The sequence below is a fragment of the Beauveria bassiana genome (genome assembly GCF_000280675.1).
Source record: "Beauveria bassiana ARSEF 2860 unplaced genomic scaffold BBA_S00005, whole genome shotgun sequence".
Taxonomy (NCBI): Eukaryota; Fungi; Ascomycota; class Sordariomycetes; order Hypocreales; family Cordycipitaceae; genus Beauveria; species Beauveria bassiana.
Window position 1 is genome coordinate 148312 of NW_007930840.1, and position 18142 is coordinate 166453.

Sequence of the window (18142 nt, forward strand, 5' to 3'; positions counted from 1 at the left end):
CCAACAACAACAGTATTGCGTTGTTGTCGACTGGGTAGAGATGCACCAAGAGGTGCGCCGGCCAATCGGGCTCCGGTGTTGGAAAGTGCAATACTACGAAATCAAACAAGAGCACCCGCGATTTAGAGCTAGAGAAATGAATAAACAGGTTACTCAAAGTTCTTGACGCCAAAAGCACCTAGACCTTTGCAAAAAACCAACTTGGCGACGCAGAGAACCAACTTCTTTACGCAGAAAATCCGCGCGCATCGTCGACAATGATGCAACGAACGGCGTACCCTATACCTTGACTAACTATTTTCCGTTGTCGAATTGAGCGCGGGGACGCACATGGCAGACGCGCATATGGCAGAACATCAGTCTATATTTTGAGTTTTGGGGCAATGCAAGCTTATGGAAACACAGCAATTTGGGAAAGACACCATCAAAGATTCAATAAGCCAGCCCTCTTTTCGTTTGAAACCATCGCTTCCGACTCGATGGAAGCCGCATGAATTGGCGCGAGCCAAGCTGCAACCAATATTACAATGAACCGCTAATAACGAAGCTCCGAGGCTGAAATGTCAGCGACTCGCGGGGCGGCCTGTGTGACTCTCTCGACTGCTTGTTTGGGCGGGACCAACTGCATAGTCGGCAAACCCAAGTCTTCAGCCCTGGTTGAGATGGGACTCTTTTTTTTTTTTTTCCATTATTACGATTCATGTACGTGCAGCTACGGAGTAGAGCACTGGACAACAAGATAGGCCGCCGACGGCACGCGGCCCGAAGGCAAGTCTGACACCAAACAAGCTAGTCCGAGCGCCTGCTATTGTGAGTACTTGGAAACAGACAATTCGTAGCTCAGCCGTGCCTTTGCTCCTGTAATACGACAGGTTGTCTCAGGCTCTCAGCTGTCTTACCACGGCGCCTAAATAGGTTGTTTGTCGCCTGCATGGTCAGGCATCACTATCACTTCGACTTTCAGTGATTCCCTGCACAATGCTTGCATCATTCTGCGAGAGAAATACGACAAAAGCTCGTGGCAATCTATTTAAATTGACTTGGGAGGGAGATGAGATTGCAGGGCTGGGAGGGGGGGAATCGAACTGTCCGGGACCCGATTTGCCGCATCTCCGGATTGACCTTGATTTGTACAGATATCAGTAAAGAAGACAATGCAACATCGTTGCTTCTGCACTAGTTAGTTAGTTGGTTGGCAGAAAAAAAAAAGCACAAGTCTTGGCTTCCTGCAGCTCCTGCAGCTTCCTGCAGGTTACAAAAGAAAAACGAGAAGCAAAAAGGGGGTTGGGGGGCACGGGCAAGACGGGGAGCGCAGCGGACCCCCCCCCTCTTGGTTGCTGCGAGATAAGGTGGCCCGGTAAGCACCGAGCAACCAGTAAGGAGCTTGGAGAGCTTGATTTGAAATTTCGCATCTGGAAAAGCATGACTGTGTTTTTTTAATGAGGTCAAGCCACAAAAAAAAAAACGAACGTTTCCACTAAAAGCTCCCCATACTGGTACGTTTCCACCGGAAAACGCAAGATGAGCGTGGTTTGCGTGGGTAACAAAAAGACGAGAAGCGGAGACCTATGCAAGCTATGTAGAGGCTAGAAGCCGCCAGCATCCAGGTACCAAAAACGGTTCAACCAACCATGACTAGTTATTGTTACCACAGGTACGGAGTACGGATACAGCTAATCAAGGCAGCGTCGGATCTGCTAGGTACCTGCTGTGGGTTCCCCGATGGACGGCACATGCATGCACGCTGGACTGGAGAGGGTTGGCGGGCCTCACGACCTGTCCAGAACCCAATGCGTGCTGGATTAAAATGGCGAAACCGCGCCCGGGCCAAAAAAAAAGTCAAAAACCTTCTAGTTATTTAGTTAGCGTTGCGCTGTTATGCCGGTTTTGGTAGTTCTCTTACCAGTTTAATCCCAGGCACCGCCGGAAAGATGTTTCGACATGTCAGAGTTTTTACCTGGGTATCGCCTGGTTGCTGTGGTGCCAGATGACAGGGATGTACGAGGTAACTACAGAAGTATGGTTTTGCCCCGAAAAGATGACAAGTGTGAGGCATTTCTCATCGAGATGGATGGATGGATGGATGGACGGCACGGATATGCATTGTGATAGTGGTGATCGGTGGCAATAGACAGGGGCTCAGATGCCAATTGCTGAAATAGTTGTCAGCCGGAATTGGGCACACAAATCTGCAGTGCGACACGTTTTTCAAGACAATGCTGTTCCTGGCGTAGAGCTGCTGCTGGTACTGCCCGTCAGTCACCCATAACAAAGGCTTCCGGTTGGTTGGACGGAAGGGCGTCCGTCCCGCCATGACAGGAGACCTGTTCGCCCTGCTGCTGTCCAAATTTTTTTTTTTCACAGCTACAGTGGGGTTCTCAGCAGGTACGGATCACCGTCGTTCGAGCTTTGCCATGTCCGGTTGCTTTCTTCAGCTGCGCCGCCAATTGGGGGCTTGGGTGTATCGCCACTGACACAATTCAGGCTGTTTATTACACAAAGTATCTACATCGTAATCGCAGATTAAATCCTTCTTTCCCTTGTTCGGCAACTTGCAAAATAGCAACAACGGAGAATAATAAGCAACAAGACCAGGATCCGTTGGCATGGATCCTGCAGCTTTCCCCCCCTGAAGGTCGGGCTCGGGGGCAGAATCAGGCTTTTTGGCAAATTACTTCTCGATACCACATTCAGCCGCCTGCCGGTTTTGGGTAGAAGCGGGGTCTACGTAAAAAAGACAAAGAAGGAAAAAGAAGAAAAAAAAAATTGCTCGTATTAATTATTGGAACTGGTTGGCTGGCCAAGGCACCACCGCACCCACACCCACACACCCAAGTCATCTTTTTACCGGTCCAACCAGAGGTTAACCACAGGGGGGCTGGGGTGTGGTCACGTAATAACCAAGTTTACCTAGGGCCGTTTCTGTTTATCCTGTTAGTTTTGGGCACGATAGTGCTCATGTTTCTAATAATATCGCCCCTATTCGGACGAACCGAGCTCTCGCACCATATAAGGCGACGTGCCCACCCCCCAAAATCAGTCGTCCTTCTTCTCTTTCCAACCAACTCACATCCATCCTTCATTCGCTTTACTTAATAATCCAGACACTTGTCTACTTACATTCGCTTCCACGCAAAACCACACACAAAAAAAAAACCAAAACTCTCAAAATGAAGTTCTTCGTTGCCACCGCTGCCCTCGTCGGCCTTGCTGCCGCTCACAAGAACGCCACCACCACCATTGGCGGCGAGGTTGTCTGGACCACCGAGGTCGTCACTGCCTACACCACCTACTGCCCGGCTCCCACCACCGTCGTTGTCAACAACAAGACTCACACCGTCACCGAGGCCACCACCCTCACCATCACCGACTGCCCTTGCACCCTCACCAAGCCTCACACCGGCACCGACGTTCCCACCAACGTCGTCCCTGCTCCCCCTGGCAAGTCCACTGAGGTCCCCGTCAACCCCGGCAACCCCGGCAACCCTGGCAACCCTGGCAAGCCTACTACTGGCGCTCCCGTCAACCCTACCAAGCCTACTGGCACCGGTGCCGTCCCTACCGGCCCCAGCAGCACCGCCACCTCGCCTCCCCAGGTCGGTGGCGCTGCCGCCGTTGCCCCCTTTGGCGCTGCTGCCCTCGCTGCTCTTGCCATGCTGTAAATAGCATAGTACTCTTTGCTTCAAAATGAGGACATGTTATGATAGCGGTGGATTTAATATTTTTTTTTTCTTTTTTTTTTTTGCATCAATGCGGGTTTATTACTAGCATAGAAAAGTCCTTGGAAAAAGAGTTTTACCAGTGACGCTAATACAAGGGCTTTTCGCGATGTACACTTCTTTCCGGAGTCTGGAATACCTATAGACTTGGTTACATTTAATATGATTTAAAACTGGTTAATTTTGAAATCTGATCATTTCTTCAAAATCTCTCCCTTTTTTTTTATAAAGTAAAGTAGTCTTTTTATGGGTTGACTAGTTTCTTAGACTACTTGTTAAAGTGGATGTAATACGAAGCGGCGGCCAATCAGACGGCCTGGTCAAAGACATGCCTGATTGCCATTGTCTTGTCACATTGGCCCATCATTTGCCATCAGGTGTGTGTGGGTCTGCACGGATAACGGCCGTCCTGGCTGAATATATTGGCTGTCTGCTGTCGCCTCTCGTATCACTCTCCCTCATGAGATGAGTTGTTGACAACTTGACATGAATCAAAAACAGTGTGCTGGCATCTTGCTGGCATCTTGCAGACTGGGGCGGCGGAAGAATGAGGGTAACACGAAAAAAACAAGAAGAGAAAAAACCAGAAAAAAGAAAAGAAAAAACGTCATTGTGGCTTGCATTGTTAGGCCAGCCATTCCGCTCGTTGCTTTTTGGGTTTGATTGTTGCCCGCTTGGCGCTCAGGCACACCCCGACGAGACAACACACAGACGGCCAACGGCATCCACAGCGCTCCTGTGAGATTTTTCCTCCATTCCCGTAGTTAACTAACGATGCAGGGCGCGCACGCGCTCGTTGGTCAACTCGCGTTCTTGTAGTCTACACGCCCCCCCCCCCTCCCTTGTCCCCATTATCCATTATCGGCGTTGTCGCTCGGCGACCTGCCCAAAAGAGGAATGCTGCTGAACTGATTAGAAAATCAAGGCAGACCGCGCAATTACTTTTCGCGGAGACGCGACGAGACGTTTTTTGCGCGTCATTGGTCAAGATGTCCAACTATAATCAAGCGCTTTTGTGTCTTTGGGACCTGATAAGCGAGGCATTGAAGCGGGTACCAAAAAAACATGGCCACGAATGTCTGTGAGACAATCGGCCATGATTTTTGGTACCCGCTATGGCATTGTGGAAAAGATTCCCCCAAAGACAAGAGTATGCCAGCGGGGCTGACTGTAAACTTCAATTGACGTACCCGCCCAATTTGGTCACTGTTGCGCAGTTGCGTACCATGGAATCAAACAAGAGCTGGGAGTAAATTGAGGGGACCTTGTACCTCAAAGGCGTGCATACTGCATATAATGAATTTATAAAGTGACGAATCCATGTGCATTACAACCCGCTCTGCTTTATGCCCTTGTTCCAAACGGCCTCGCAAGTATTGATTATTAGTTGATAACAACTCAAAATGTACTTGGTAAACTGAGCAGATGCGCTTCCATTTGTGCTGATGCTGTGTGACTATAAATACAATCGATGCCATTTCCGCTCCAAATCGCCAATTAAGCCAATCCAGCGGCAATAGCAGCCACGACGCATGGCCCCAGGACAGCACCAACCGTCTGCATGGCTCCCGCAGCAGAGCTAGGGCTCGTCGTCGTGGCCGCACCGCTGCTGCTGCTGCTGCCCGACGACGACGACGCCCCAGCCGTCGAGGCCGCGCTCGTTACCTGCGCTGAGCTGCTCTCTGTGCTCTTGGACGGCGTGCTCGTATTGATACCCGTCAGGATCGTGATTGATGCGTCCGTCGTTGCGCTGGCAGTCGTGGCGGACGCAGACGCAGACTCGGACGCAGATGCAGTGGCAGACGCAGTGGCAGACGCAGTGGCAGACTCGGCCGCAGACTCGGACGGTGTCGCAAGCACTGGCGTCGTAGCGGCCGCAACGCTGCTGCCGGCCTCGATGGCCCCATTGCCCAGCGTCTTGGGGTTAATGTACGAGGGCGCATACGTCTCGGTGCCCGTGTAGAGGGGGCAGCCGGGGACGGTCGACTTGGGCGGCGCGCGGCCGCCGCCGCAGTCGAGAAACTCGCAGACCTCGCCCGTGTCGGGCACGTACCACAGACGGCTGGCGTAGGCGGCCATTTGCGTCGGCTTGACGACGAGGTCGGTGTAGGTGCAGCCCGCGAGATCGGTGCGCGCCAGGGCCGACGAGGCGAAAGACAGGCCGACGACGGCAAAGGTGCGAATGAGCGTCATGGCGATAAATGGATGGAAGGCGTAAACGCGATGGTTTGGGTAGAAGCAAAAGGTGAGGCGATCTGAAAAACGAGTGTGTATGATGTTCAATGATCAACAACGCCTTGAAGAGAGAAATCTTGGGACAAGAACTGGTGAAAAGCTTGTCTATAAAGGGGTTTGGCCAAGGCTAATGGTAATTTACAATTCGCGCCAACGGTCAGCCTCACATGTACAATACAACAGCCAGCCTCGTTTGCTCTTTTACTAGTGTACGCCTCCACCCCAGGCAACAGTACGCCATAAATGATGAAAAGACTTGGATGGTTACACAAAATGTGATATAGTTTTCCCTTTTATATCCTGATGCCTTGCCGTGCTTCATTGGATGTGCCATGTATATTTCTACTGGCCCAATTCTGCGAGCCCAACTCTACGAGCCCAACCCTGAAAATGCTGGCCATCTGTAACGTACAGCTATATAAGCCTTAGTTGGATTCCTGGTTAATGCTCGCACTGAGATTAATGCCTAGTCTTTTGCCAGTTGGCGTGACGGCACAGGAACCGTTACACCATCAAGTTTCTGTCGGTAGCTCACTCGCATGTTAAGAAGCACGCCTGGGAGCTGCTCGACGGCCGACTTTCCAATACATGCAGTAATAGACTACAAATTTTTAACCAAAGTTACACCCATCAACGATTACCCCAGGTATCGCTCCACTAGCACAGTAGATCATCTACTTGTTTCAGATCGTCGTTGCTGCGGTGCAGTCGACGATCAAGGTGATTGGTTGAGAGCATACGATTCAATTAAACAATAAAAACACCTCGATCCTTTCAAAAGCAGAGAACTACAAATTGTAAGTTTCTTGGTAATTGCGACGACAGTTGGTGAGCAGCCATCGCTTGCGCTCTAGAGTCCGACACGGCGCGCGACTGACCGCACGCACATCCCATACAAATTTCCAATGAACCAAATACTTCTGCTGCCACATATCTCCGCTGTGCCGTCGACTATCATCCCTATTCTTCCTGGGCAAATTCTATGTGAGAATTTGGTGACTCAAGTACCCATAACCATGCTGCATTAAGCATGTCCTCCATCGTTTCATCGAGCTCCATGTCGCAATTCCCATTTTTGTCGACCTTTCCTTCTTCAAATTTGTCGACCTTTCCTTCAAATTCATCACCACTTCGGGAGGCCGACAGGTTGATACTCTACTCAACAACATCGATGTTCTGCAGCAGTGTCTCAAGTGCGGCTTTAATTGCCATGACCACATCTCCGACCTCGCGAATGCGCATGGCTCCATCGACTCGAGCACAGTGGGCGAGGCTGGGTATGTTGTTACGAATCTCGATAGGGAATGCATCCGTAACTGCCGGTAGCTGCTCCTGAAGCTTGTCAAGTGCATAAACGAGGCCACTGGCCACGCCGTTGGTGCTGCCGTGGCCCGGGAGGAGGGCATCCAGGTTTGCCACGGCAGGGTTGGCACTTCTGACTGTCCGCTCAATACACCCCTTGGCCAACCCCAAGCCGTGTCTCTGGGCAAGCTCATCGTACTTTTGAGACTCAGACTGGCCGACAGATAGCGAATCACAGACGGCGTTTGTTCTGAGTGAGGCGGATCGCGCAAACTGCTGCGTGTTCTCCAAAACATCGCGCAGCTCAGCAGCGAGGTGGCCTCTGATTCGTCTTGATCCCCATTCTTTGTCGCCGTAGGAACGACATCGTCGATACCACTCTCCAACGACGAACACGCGCAAGTCTGGCTGAACAATATGACCTTGCAGCGCCCCATATCGCAGTAACGTAGCCAAATCGCCAATACACCTCGCGCAAGCGGATGTTCCCACAGATGAAAAAGTACAGAATCTCTTTGATGAGTTAGTTCAAGTCTAGATTAGAGTTAGAAAATTAATCACCTTCATCTCACCCAAAAGCTCGAGAGCGTCGGAGGCTGTGTATTCGTCATCAACTGTGAACAAACGAGCTAGACAAGTATCCGTCCTGCTCATTTCACTAGGTCCTGATTGCAAATTTGACTCTCGAAGAGTCTGGCAGCCCTTACTGTGCTGCACAGGTGACTCTCGAATGGTTTGGCAGCCTTTGCTGTTCTGCGAAGATGACTCTTGAAGAGTCTGGCAGCCCTTACTGTTATGCACAGGTGACTCTCGAATGGTTTGGCAGCCTTTGCTGTTCTGCGCAGGTGACTCTTGAAGAGTTTGGCAGCCCTTGCTGTTTTGCACTATCCGGGCCAGGTTCTGCAGCTCTGCGGTAGCGAGCTCTATGTGCGAAGTGTTGCTGCTTGCTTCATCTTCAGACTGCTGGCCTGTTTCCGCATGTTGAAGCGCCGTTTGCAGCGGTGGATATAAAGAGCTACTATTTGATGCATCTTTGGATTGCTCTTGTGGCTCTAGAGGTATAGGTGATGCTTCTTTTGTGGTCTGCGTGACAGTGGTGCTCGGCCTCTCTTCAGCCTGGGACTGTTTCTCTGCGAGATTAGTAACTGTCTGTTGCGCAGGAGGACCCTTTGCATGAATCCGAGTTTCTTTGGAGACTGGTGTGACAAGTTTCTTGGAGAGGACAGGGGGTGTGACGATGCTAGACTTGAACCTCTCGAGAGACACCTGGCAGAAAACGTTGAGGTTGCGTTTTATAGCAGTGTGCATCACACCTGGAGTACTTTCCTTTCCGCTTCCAGCCCACTCGTCGTAGAATGCAAAGTAATAGCGACACGTCATAAGTCCCGGGGCGGCCGACAGAGCACAGAGGCCATCCGAGGTACTTTTGTCGGCGAGAACGTGGAAGATGTTGTTCGGGTCACAGAGTCTACGCACAACGAGGCAGCGCGGACGATCTTCTTCAAGAGTAATCCATTTGAGCCTTTTTCGTAAGCCTTTATCGGACACTTTTGGACTCTTGTAGTATGTTGGAAAGGTAGCTCCTATGCGTGCAGCCATCGGGATTAGTTCACCCACGACAACGACAAAAGAATCATATTGTCTGGGATTGAGCGTAGTCTCTACCAAGCTGAATGTGAACCCGGCATCAGTCGTATCGTTCCATGCAGCGACCTGTTCGTGTGAGAGAGCAAGCGCCTTCCTCCAGCTCACGCGGATGATTCTGCGACGAACGCGACTAAGGGAAGTGCGGAAGCCCCAGAGTCCGTCAGGATTGAACGCAAACCCGCGGTAAGGTGTCTGCGCATCTAATTGTAGAATAATTAATTAGCAGCTAAGGAAGACCCAATACTAGGCGAATACTTACTTTGCGCCATTTCAAAATTCTCGAGATCACGAAGCAATGCACAGACCCGCCGGACCTTGCCAGGACGATGGGTGATGCTAGACCTCGCCAAGGTTTACGGGAGAAGTTGCGGAAGAAGCTGCTGAAAAAGCTCGGCAAGGAGAAAATTTTTCTTGAATCAAAATATGCCGGCAAAAAGGCAATTCTTTGTTTGCAGCAGATGCGCTAGAAAAGTCAGGTGGCAGCTACGGCGTTTGTTTGTGTCGCCTACGTCGAGCTGCTCAAGGAAGAAAGCGACCCGAGTGAAGGATATTTGTAACCTGCGCGATGGATGATTATGACGAATTCATTTTCACGAAAATTGACTCAAATCTCGAAAGCTACAACAAGTCTTCAGAAGGCCCCATCATGAAACATTGTGTGGCAGGCGGCTCGACTCTTGACGAAGCGGCAGATTTCCGGTCGCCCATATCAGATCCGTTTGTCGGCGCTGTTATGTTATCAATGGCAAGTGATAGAAAAGCAAGGCGGAGAATGACGCAGGGCTGTCGAGGTAGTCTGATGTCAATCTGAAAGCGCAAACGGGTGCCACCACCCGTCTCTGGTTTCCCTGGGCTGCCGAAAACTCCTTGAAGGTCAACACTTTTCCGAGCCTAGAAATGTATTTCTATTCAAACAATAAATCGTACGGTGCAGAGCAATGAATTGCTGCCAATTTCACCTGAGCCTAAAAAAACACTCAGCATAGCGACCTTACAACCGGGCACAAAACGTATTGCCATAGTTCTCTACCTCCAATCTAAATAAGAACGAACACCATAACTCATTGACAACGATAAAACCAACCCCGTATTCCCTGTTTTAAGCATCGCGTCACTACGCCCGGACTGACTCCAGACTGTATCTAGCCGTAGGCCGCCGATACCTGGATTCATCGGTCGTCACTCAACTCATCAGATTGCACTGTGAGTTTCCCCTCCGACCATTTCAATCTGAGAACAAAATTGAAATCATTGTTACCAGCATCTGATGGTCTCTTCTGTACATTCGCGTTACCCCTCTTTACTGAGCTGTCCTCGACCCAACGCCAGTCGCGCCAACATCTGGCGAGCAGCATGCATACCTGAGCAAGTAGTGCCCGCAAACAGCCAGATAATCCATAATATAGGCAATAGAAAATGGCCAAAACAGTGCCAAGAGTTTCGGCCATAGAGCGATCCTCGGTGTTTGTCGCAGCATCAGCGTGCCTCGCATTATGCACAACGCCCTGGTGGACAGTCGAATTCTTCTCGAGTGGTTTTGCCTCGTCCTTGTCACTTCTTTTACCAGCACCAGCTGTAGCCAGGGTCTCTGCGGCTTCCAAATATGTATCGGTGCTTTCACTTGGAGATGGATACGGTTTCGAAAAAGCTTCATCTCTAGGGCTTTTGGGTCGATGAACAGTTCTCCGGCCTGGACAGCGATAGAGCCGCGATTCTAGCCGTTGCTAGGTCTTTAGCTGCATTCCATATACCTGTCTTGAAGCTTCAAAAGAGCAACTTCAACCCAAGAAAACTCACGAATCATCTCAGGACGTTTCGCCACGATCACAGGGTCGGGCGCGCTCGCTTCTGGGCTGCGAATCCCCCATCGTTTCAGCGGGTTGACAGCAACACCGACATCATTGTCAGTCCCCGAATTAAGACGAGAAACTAAGACAAACAGTCAACGCAAGTTCCAACAGTCTGATGTCCATGTGAGCCCGTTAAAAGGGTGAACAAGATGTTTACATACGTAGCAGTTTGGTCGTGTTGGTACTCATGGCAAAGCCGCCGCCAAAAAGACAAGGCTTCGAAGAGCGACTAGAACGACAAACGCGAATGAGCAAGATCGAGGTATAGCTTCTGTGGATGCAAGAATCAAGCAGCGCACCAGCAGTGCGAGTTGAAAAGTTGTGCCAGGTGGGCTGGGCAGCAAAGGAATTGGGAAATGAGAAGAGATAAAGTGCAGGATAAAGTGCATGGAAAAGGACCTACGTTGGGTAGTGGCTAAGAAAAGTCAAGGGCAGCCGCGCACATTCCCACGTCTACGATTCGTGTCTGTAAACGCAGCAGCTCGGCTGGCAAACTACAAACGCAGCAGCTACTGTGAATCAACAGCAGAAATCCTATTCTACCTCCCAGAGAGCTTCTGCTTCTCCCCCTTCTGCCCCCACTGTCTGAGAGTTATGCTTCTTGTCAAAACTGCCAAAATCCCCAGTTTCGCACGTAATGTATCTCTACCTCAAGAAACGCCGTTAGATGCTCCGCAGTCTATAAAAACAAGTATACAAAGGTAAATAAAACAAGCGTAAAAGCAAAGAGCGATTGAAGTGGTGGAAAGCAACAAGAAGCAGTCTGCTTCGTATAAAATGGCCGATGATGTTACTCATCTTTTCTTTGGCATAAATAGGCTCGGCTTGGCCTTCTTCCGTGGGGCAGTGAGTGGTGGCCTCTGTACACTGTTAGTAGCTGAATCTGACCAAACGTAAGATGAAAACCATACAGGCCTAGGCGGTGCCAACGATGCAGATGGTCCGGAAGGAGCTGTCGGCAATGTTGGGAGCGGACTTGGTCTCGGTGGCGGCGGACGCTCTGGCGGTGCCAGACCCAGTGTCACCATGGCGCTGGGGTCTGTTGGTGGTTTCGGCAACGGCCTATTAGGCCTCGGGCCGAACTTGCCAGCCAGTCCTCCTGCACGAGGCCTGTCGTTCGCGATTCTCTTGGGACCGGTTGGAGCACCATCAGGGCTGCTCAGCGCCCTCTTCTTGCTGTCGCTAGGCAGAGAGCATGTTTGAATGGGAGGCGGAGGAGGCGGACCACGCATAGCGGCCGGTCGGGTCGGCACCGCAATGCGTTCCTCGCTCGGACGCTTCATCGGCGCATTTTCATAGGCGTCGGGCATGGCAATGTCACCATCCGACGTCATGGGGCTATCTACACGTGTCGGCGCTGCTGAGGTCCTGATGCTGCCAGGCTGAGCCTTCTCCAGAGGCTTGCGAAAGATGCTAACAATGTCGCCCTGGGTATAGCGGTCTCGAGATTGCGCATCCTCAATGAGCTTCTTCCAAAATTCGCCTTGCACAAGCGCGCGCGAATCTCCCAGAATCCAAAGTGACGATTTGGCACGGGTCAAACCGACGTTCATTCGTCGAATATCCGTCATGAAACCGATACCTCCTGTCGCGCTAGCTCGCACGCACGAGAAGATGATGATTTCACACTCGCGACCCTGAAAGGCATCGGTAGTATTGAATTCGATTATGTCTGTAATATCTTCTCCGTATCGTGCCCGGAAGCGGTTTCGGAGCTCGAATAGCTGAGCTTTGTAGGGAGTAATGATACCAATCTTGCCCACTAGGTTGCAGTCACTATAATCCTTGCGGAAGCGGTCATACATCTGCAGAGCGACATCCAGTTCTCGGGTATTGACAAGCGACTGCCCCCTACGACCACGCTCTTGCACACCTTGCACGTCAAAGAACCGGTACGGCCCAAGTAGAGCGCTTCTGTGCCAAGGCTGCTGACGCAGGCCGGCCATATCCTGCCCATCGCGCAGCTGTCCTTCGTAGAATTCTTTGCTTGGGAACATGCTGATTTCGGGGTGCATTCGATATTGCATGTCAAGGAGATGGACCGAATTTGGATGATTCTGCTGCATACGCACAAACAGACTCTGATCGTAACCGAAACGTGCAGCTGACTGCGAAAGAACGGTAGGCGGCAGCTGCTTGGGATCTCCAACGAGAATGCACTTGCAGCAGCCGTACTTGAGCGGGATCAGAGCGCTCAGCTCAACACACTGGGCGGCCTCATCGATGATGACCGTCTCAAACTCGACATCAAGATTTCGGAACATCTCGTGACCGGAGCCACTGAGGGTGGCGCAGAGTACATGGGCGTTATTGAGAATTTCCTGTTGGATCTGGCGGCGTTTCATCTCTACCTCTCGTGCGACCGAGTTGCCACTGTCCTTGTCTGCCTCGATTTGCTTGCCAATATCTCGTTGCTCGCGCTTCAGCTCATCAAACTGTCGAAGAAGTTTGTTACGGTAATCTTGATCTTCCTTTTCATTTGCCTCGTCCAGCTTGGGTCGTAGAATGCCGAGTTCTTCTTTGATTTGGCTGGCGCGCTCATGAAGTTTATCTTTTGTGGCTTTGACCTTGTCCTTTGTTGAATCACCTTCCATGCGAGCACGGACTAGCTCGTCCAAAGTGACGTCCTTGACCGCAGCGTTGATAGCATCGCTGCGACCCAGACGAAGAACATTAATATGCTTCATCTTGCCGCTTGTGGTCTTTATTCCATTCTTCATACGAGTGACTAATTCGTCCACAGCGGCGTTACTTGGGGCACAGACAAGTAGCTTCTTTGGCCTTTGACCGGTAGGCTGGTTTGTAGACCCGGGTCGAATCGGAACGCCGACAGGTGTTCCCTTGGCAGGCGCCTGCGCAAGCTGCGAAGATAAAAGAGCCCCGACCATGGCAACAATCGTCTTTGTTTTACCGGTACCGGGCGGACCCTGAATCAGGGTAAAGCCGTCATTTTCCTGTGCACCCAACACAGATAAAGCTTGACCTCGGTTGAGTTGCCAGTTACTTTGGTAGTTGGCAATCTTTTCGTCGCCATACTTGAGGATGGGCGACGGTTCGGCCTTGAGAATCTCGTCCATGAGATCATAGTACTGCAGGGATTCGAGGGCAGCATACTCTCGCTCAATAGTCGTCATGTTGGTAATCTTGATGCCGTACATCATCGTGTTAGGTAGTAAAGCGGCGCCGAGAGGGTTGCTGCGTGACGCGACTCTAAAAATGATTTCGAGGCGATCTTTCTTGTACTTTACACGATGCACACGGGCTAGACAATGGCGTGCAGAGGGGTCGTGGAGCGGGTTCTCAGCCTCGGAAACCAGCATAATGTCACCTTCACCAATACCTCGCTCTCTGCTCTGAGCGACTTCCATAGTAAACGTAATTTCCAGGTAGCTGTCAACGCTGGCCCGACTGGCGATCTTGATACCAAACGCCTGAGCCGTAAGTTCATCTTTCGCAGTCACGAAACCTTTCCATGCTTCCGAGGCAAGAAGTGGGAAAAAAGTGTCTCTGTATGATGACGGGTTGCCATATCTTGTGTCAACCTTGAAAGGTTTGGGGGCGCCGGGAGGCTCATTTCCATCATGAAAAATGTCCCAGGCAAGGATGGTGTTGTGCAATCTGTCCATAGGTGGAATGAGACGGGCTCTCATCTCCTTGACTGATCGCTGCTGTCTAATCTTCTTCACGGGTCGTCGCGTCATGTCGCGCAGGGCCTGCAAGCGTCGCTTCTCGGCCTCGTCGATCTTTTGTCCACCGGAACTCAAGAGGGCAAGCTGGTTGCCTTCGTCAGCACCGTCGTCGCTTTCTTCGGAAGCCTCGTCGGAGCTATTGACCATGATTTCACTCCGTCCAGCGAGACCCATACCACCAAGAGCCTCGCCACGGAGCTGCTTCGCCTTGGCGATGGCCTCTGCGTCTCTCTTTGCCTTTTCTGCCTTTTCTCTCTGTCGGCTTTCTTTGATCGAAGCAATGGCTTTCTGGTCGGGACCCTGGGCTTTGGCCTTTTGCTTGGCTTCGATGGTCTTGAGAAGAGGGTTACTTAACGATTTGCTCAAATCCAGCACATCTTGTCGGTTTGAGCTAGGCTTGCTGGTAGACGAGGATGCACTCGTCGAAGAGGATGCTGACCCAGATTTGGACCAAGCGTCCAGTCTGCTTTGCTTCTTGAGCTTGTCCTTGGCAGACTTGGTCTCGGCTGAGCTGAGCTGAATGATCTGTACATCATCATCGGTATTTCCAAGCGCTTGCAAAAGTTCAGCACGCTGCTGATCGCTCAAGTTGGTGGAGCGCAAGTATTTGCCCGGGGATGCCGTTGGTACACATGCGTCCACAATTAGCTTTCTGGAGGCAGCATTGATCTCGAGATTATTTTCGCGAAGTCGCTTCAAAATCTTGCAGAGAACTCGCACTGTCACATCCACAAGCCACAGGTCCTTGAGTCTGATCATATTTTCCATGCCACGAAAATTGTCCTTGGCAGGAGCAAGAATCTTCACCATCATGTCCGCCTCGCTGCGACCAAGAGCCGTTGCAGAGGTAAGAAGACCATCTTCAGCAATTAGGGCTTCTGCAAGTTCCATGATCTCGCGACAGAACTCAGTCATGATGGCATTTGGCACAAAGTGCGACCACGACTCAATGTTGAGACACGATTTCGAGACGAAGCGCCATTGTTCATTCCACCAACGCAGGACAGTAGCAGCTTGTCTAGAGTCTAGCTTCCCACGTCGCAGAACACCATCAGAGGCCTCGGCAAGACCACGTAAGATGGATCGATTTGCATCGAGAAGTGGCCGAATGGGGCCCCAGGGATATGGCGGCCTGAGGACTCGGTCCAAGGACCACACCGCTGAGGCTAACGTTTGCTCGGTATGTTGCTGCGCAAGTTGTTCAATGGCGGAGCCTCGTGTATCCTCAGCAGTCCATCCTTTGAGGACCTCGGCGGCAGACTCGGCGAGATCAGATTCGTCATGAACTGACAGACCAATGATGACCTGAATAGGTACCCTCTCAACGAAAATGAGGTTCAGGTCCATCACGTCCATATCGCCAATTCTACCTATGATTTTTGAAATAGTGTCGGCGGTGTTTTTTAGGTTCTCATTAAAAGCTGTGCTCGAGGCGTCAAGCTTACCCCCCGATTTACGCATGCGAATCTGCTCGACTGCACAAATCGGCGCCAAAGCAAGAAGGATGTGCTTGGACAGCTCGACACGATCAGTAGAGGCTTCGTACAGATCGATGATGGATGCCCAAAATTCCTTAGAGTTTCTTGTGACTGGGGCTTGAATCTGGCTGCTATTATGAATGGCATGATACTCTTCATAAAGTAGCTTCATATCCAGCTTCATGGCTGCTTTAGCCAGTCTCAGCGCGGAATCGGCCACTTTAAAAGTAGCCCAGCCCTCGATACTCTGCTTTTTCTTTGGAGGATTGATCTGCAGGATGATGAGGTCTTTATATTTAGTCACCAGATTGAAAGATGCATTGATGTAGAGATGAACCGTGGATGTGGCGGCAGATGTTTCCATGTCGAGGAAAGTGTTGAGAGTAAAGCAAAGGGCATCAAAGCCAGCTCTCATACATGCTGCTTGGCCAGGTTCACCGATAGTAGCATCTTTGACTAGTGTCTCGAAAAGGGTATGCATGAGAACTTCACATGCATCGTAGCGCTGGTCACGACCTATAGATTTGAGCCAGGGTTCGATCCATGATGTAGAAAAGGGAACCGAATCATTCCTGGGGCTGTCCCAGAGGTCTTCGAGTGATTGACGCAGCAAGCCTTTGAATATTGGGCTCCCAAAAAGTAAGTCGGCAATAACATTGGGTCGAGCACCGCCAATAACGTCCCAGAAAGTTTTGGATGACTTGTCGAGGAGGACTGTCAAAATGCGAATGGCGACAATTAAGACGCCTTCTGAGCGACAGAACTGAATGTGGGCGAACATCAACTCATATATCGACTTGCTTACTTCCAAATTGCGCACATGAGAAGCAATTAGGCTGGCGGGAAGGGTGCGCAGAATATCCTCAAAGCCACACCAGAACTGCTCAATTTCGAGGTAGGCCTCAGGCGTCATATGGTTCAAGTCTTTGCGCCAGGTATCCTCAATAGCACTGACCAGTCCGTCTTGGACGGCCCATTCGAATTGTGCTCCAGTCAAGGACGAGGTACTAATGTTCTTCCAGTTCTCATGCGCCCACTTCCGTCGATCTTCGTTTTTGTGGTCAAACAAAAAGTAAGTCATGCCGGGCAAAGGATCCTTGGTGCCGAGCTTCAGATAGCTCTTGCCTTGGAGGCGCATAAATACGTATTGAAACGTTGCTCGCTGGTCGGGCTGGGCCAAAAACTTCATACAGCAGAGGGCCTCGTAGACTGTGATGAGCACGTTGCCTAGGTTGTCGCCAAATTCCGACTTCTTAAATGTGGCGCCTGTATTTTCAATTTTTGCAATGTAATTCTTGGCCCACGTCAGATTTTCGTCGATTCGGGCGGTGTCGATTCGGTCGAGCAAGTCTTGTATTTGAGCAACGGCATCCTCGTCCCACAGTCTGTGGCAGTACATCAAGGTTAGTTCTTGTGACGCATGTTGAACGGTCCAGGATCCATCTACGTACTCGAGAAATTTCTGCATCTGTGATTTGCGCCTCATGTGCCAGTTTAGGACACACTCAGAGCAAGCCTTGAGCGAACCATCGAGCCTCTTGCTAAACTCTTCGAGCCATTTGCCCGCATCCTTCTTTTCAAAGCCAAAGATGAGGCTGTTCCAGTATGTGATGTCGATACGGCTGTTGCCAGCCTCTATGCGCTTCTCCTTTTCTTCTCGAGTGATTGCAGAATCGGGATCCTCGAGAGATCGGTAGTTTTCAGTATCATCGTCGCTGATTTTTGGGCACAGCAGGTGTGTTTCGAGGGGGATTGCTTGAAACTTGTCGAACCATTTGCCCAGCTCGTCACTGATTACGTTGGACATGACGGGCAATGACGCCTCTTCATTGCTTTGCGGAGGAAGAGTATCGAAACTGGCACCGTCGACCCGGTGGGGCCGCTTCCCTGGGTAGAGAAAAAGGCTGTGCCCTTCGCAGAGCGACAACTAGCAAGTTGCAGGATGAATGGCACTGAAAATTGACAGTATCCGGTGAGCGCACTGAGCGGCTACTACGGGAAAGGAACGAGGTTCGTGGCGGCGCAATGGGCCGGAGATGATGAAAAGAAAAAAGGTGGATGCAGGCCATTTACGCGTGAAGCTCTTTTTTGCGCGTTTGATCGTGCAGGCAGGCGCTAGCGCACGGGCCTTTGGCTGAGATGATAGTTACCTACTGATGATAGAAGCGATTTTAGACGATTGCTCCAAGAAAGACTGCCTGAATATGTTTATTGAATAAGCA

The 18142-nt window shown here is 50.9% G+C and overlaps 3 protein-coding genes across 3 annotated transcripts; 1 reads left to right on the top strand and 2 right to left on the bottom strand.

Annotated features, from left to right (window-relative positions):
- Positions 1-3170: 3170 nt before the first annotated feature.
- On the top strand, positions 3171-3662 carry BBA_02352 (uncharacterized protein; the record flags this gene model as incomplete). The annotated part of the gene is made up of 1 exon (XM_008597449.1): positions 3171-3662. One exon carries the CDS (start codon positions 3171-3173, stop codon positions 3660-3662), a length of 492 nt encoding a protein of 163 aa, XP_008595671.1.
- Positions 3663-5216: 1554 nt separating this feature from the next.
- Positions 5217-5912, bottom strand: BBA_02353 (cell surface protein; the record flags this gene model as incomplete). The annotated part of the gene is made up of 1 exon (XM_008597450.1): positions 5217-5912. One exon carries the CDS (start codon positions 5910-5912, stop codon positions 5217-5219), a length of 696 nt encoding a protein of 231 aa, XP_008595672.1.
- Positions 5913-7109: 1197 nt separating this feature from the next.
- BBA_02354 (helicase sen1) lies at positions 7110-17727 on the bottom strand (the record flags this gene model as incomplete). The annotated part of the gene is made up of 10 exons (XM_008597451.1): positions 7110-7769; positions 7818-9103; positions 9163-9239; positions 9526-9794; positions 10265-10593; positions 10701-10832; positions 10915-11152; positions 11403-11432; positions 11665-17305; positions 17372-17727. The coding sequence occupies 10 exons, from the start codon at positions 17725-17727 to the stop codon at positions 7110-7112; spliced, it is 9018 nt and encodes a 3005-aa protein (XP_008595673.1).
- Positions 17728-18142: the final 415 nt, after the last annotated feature.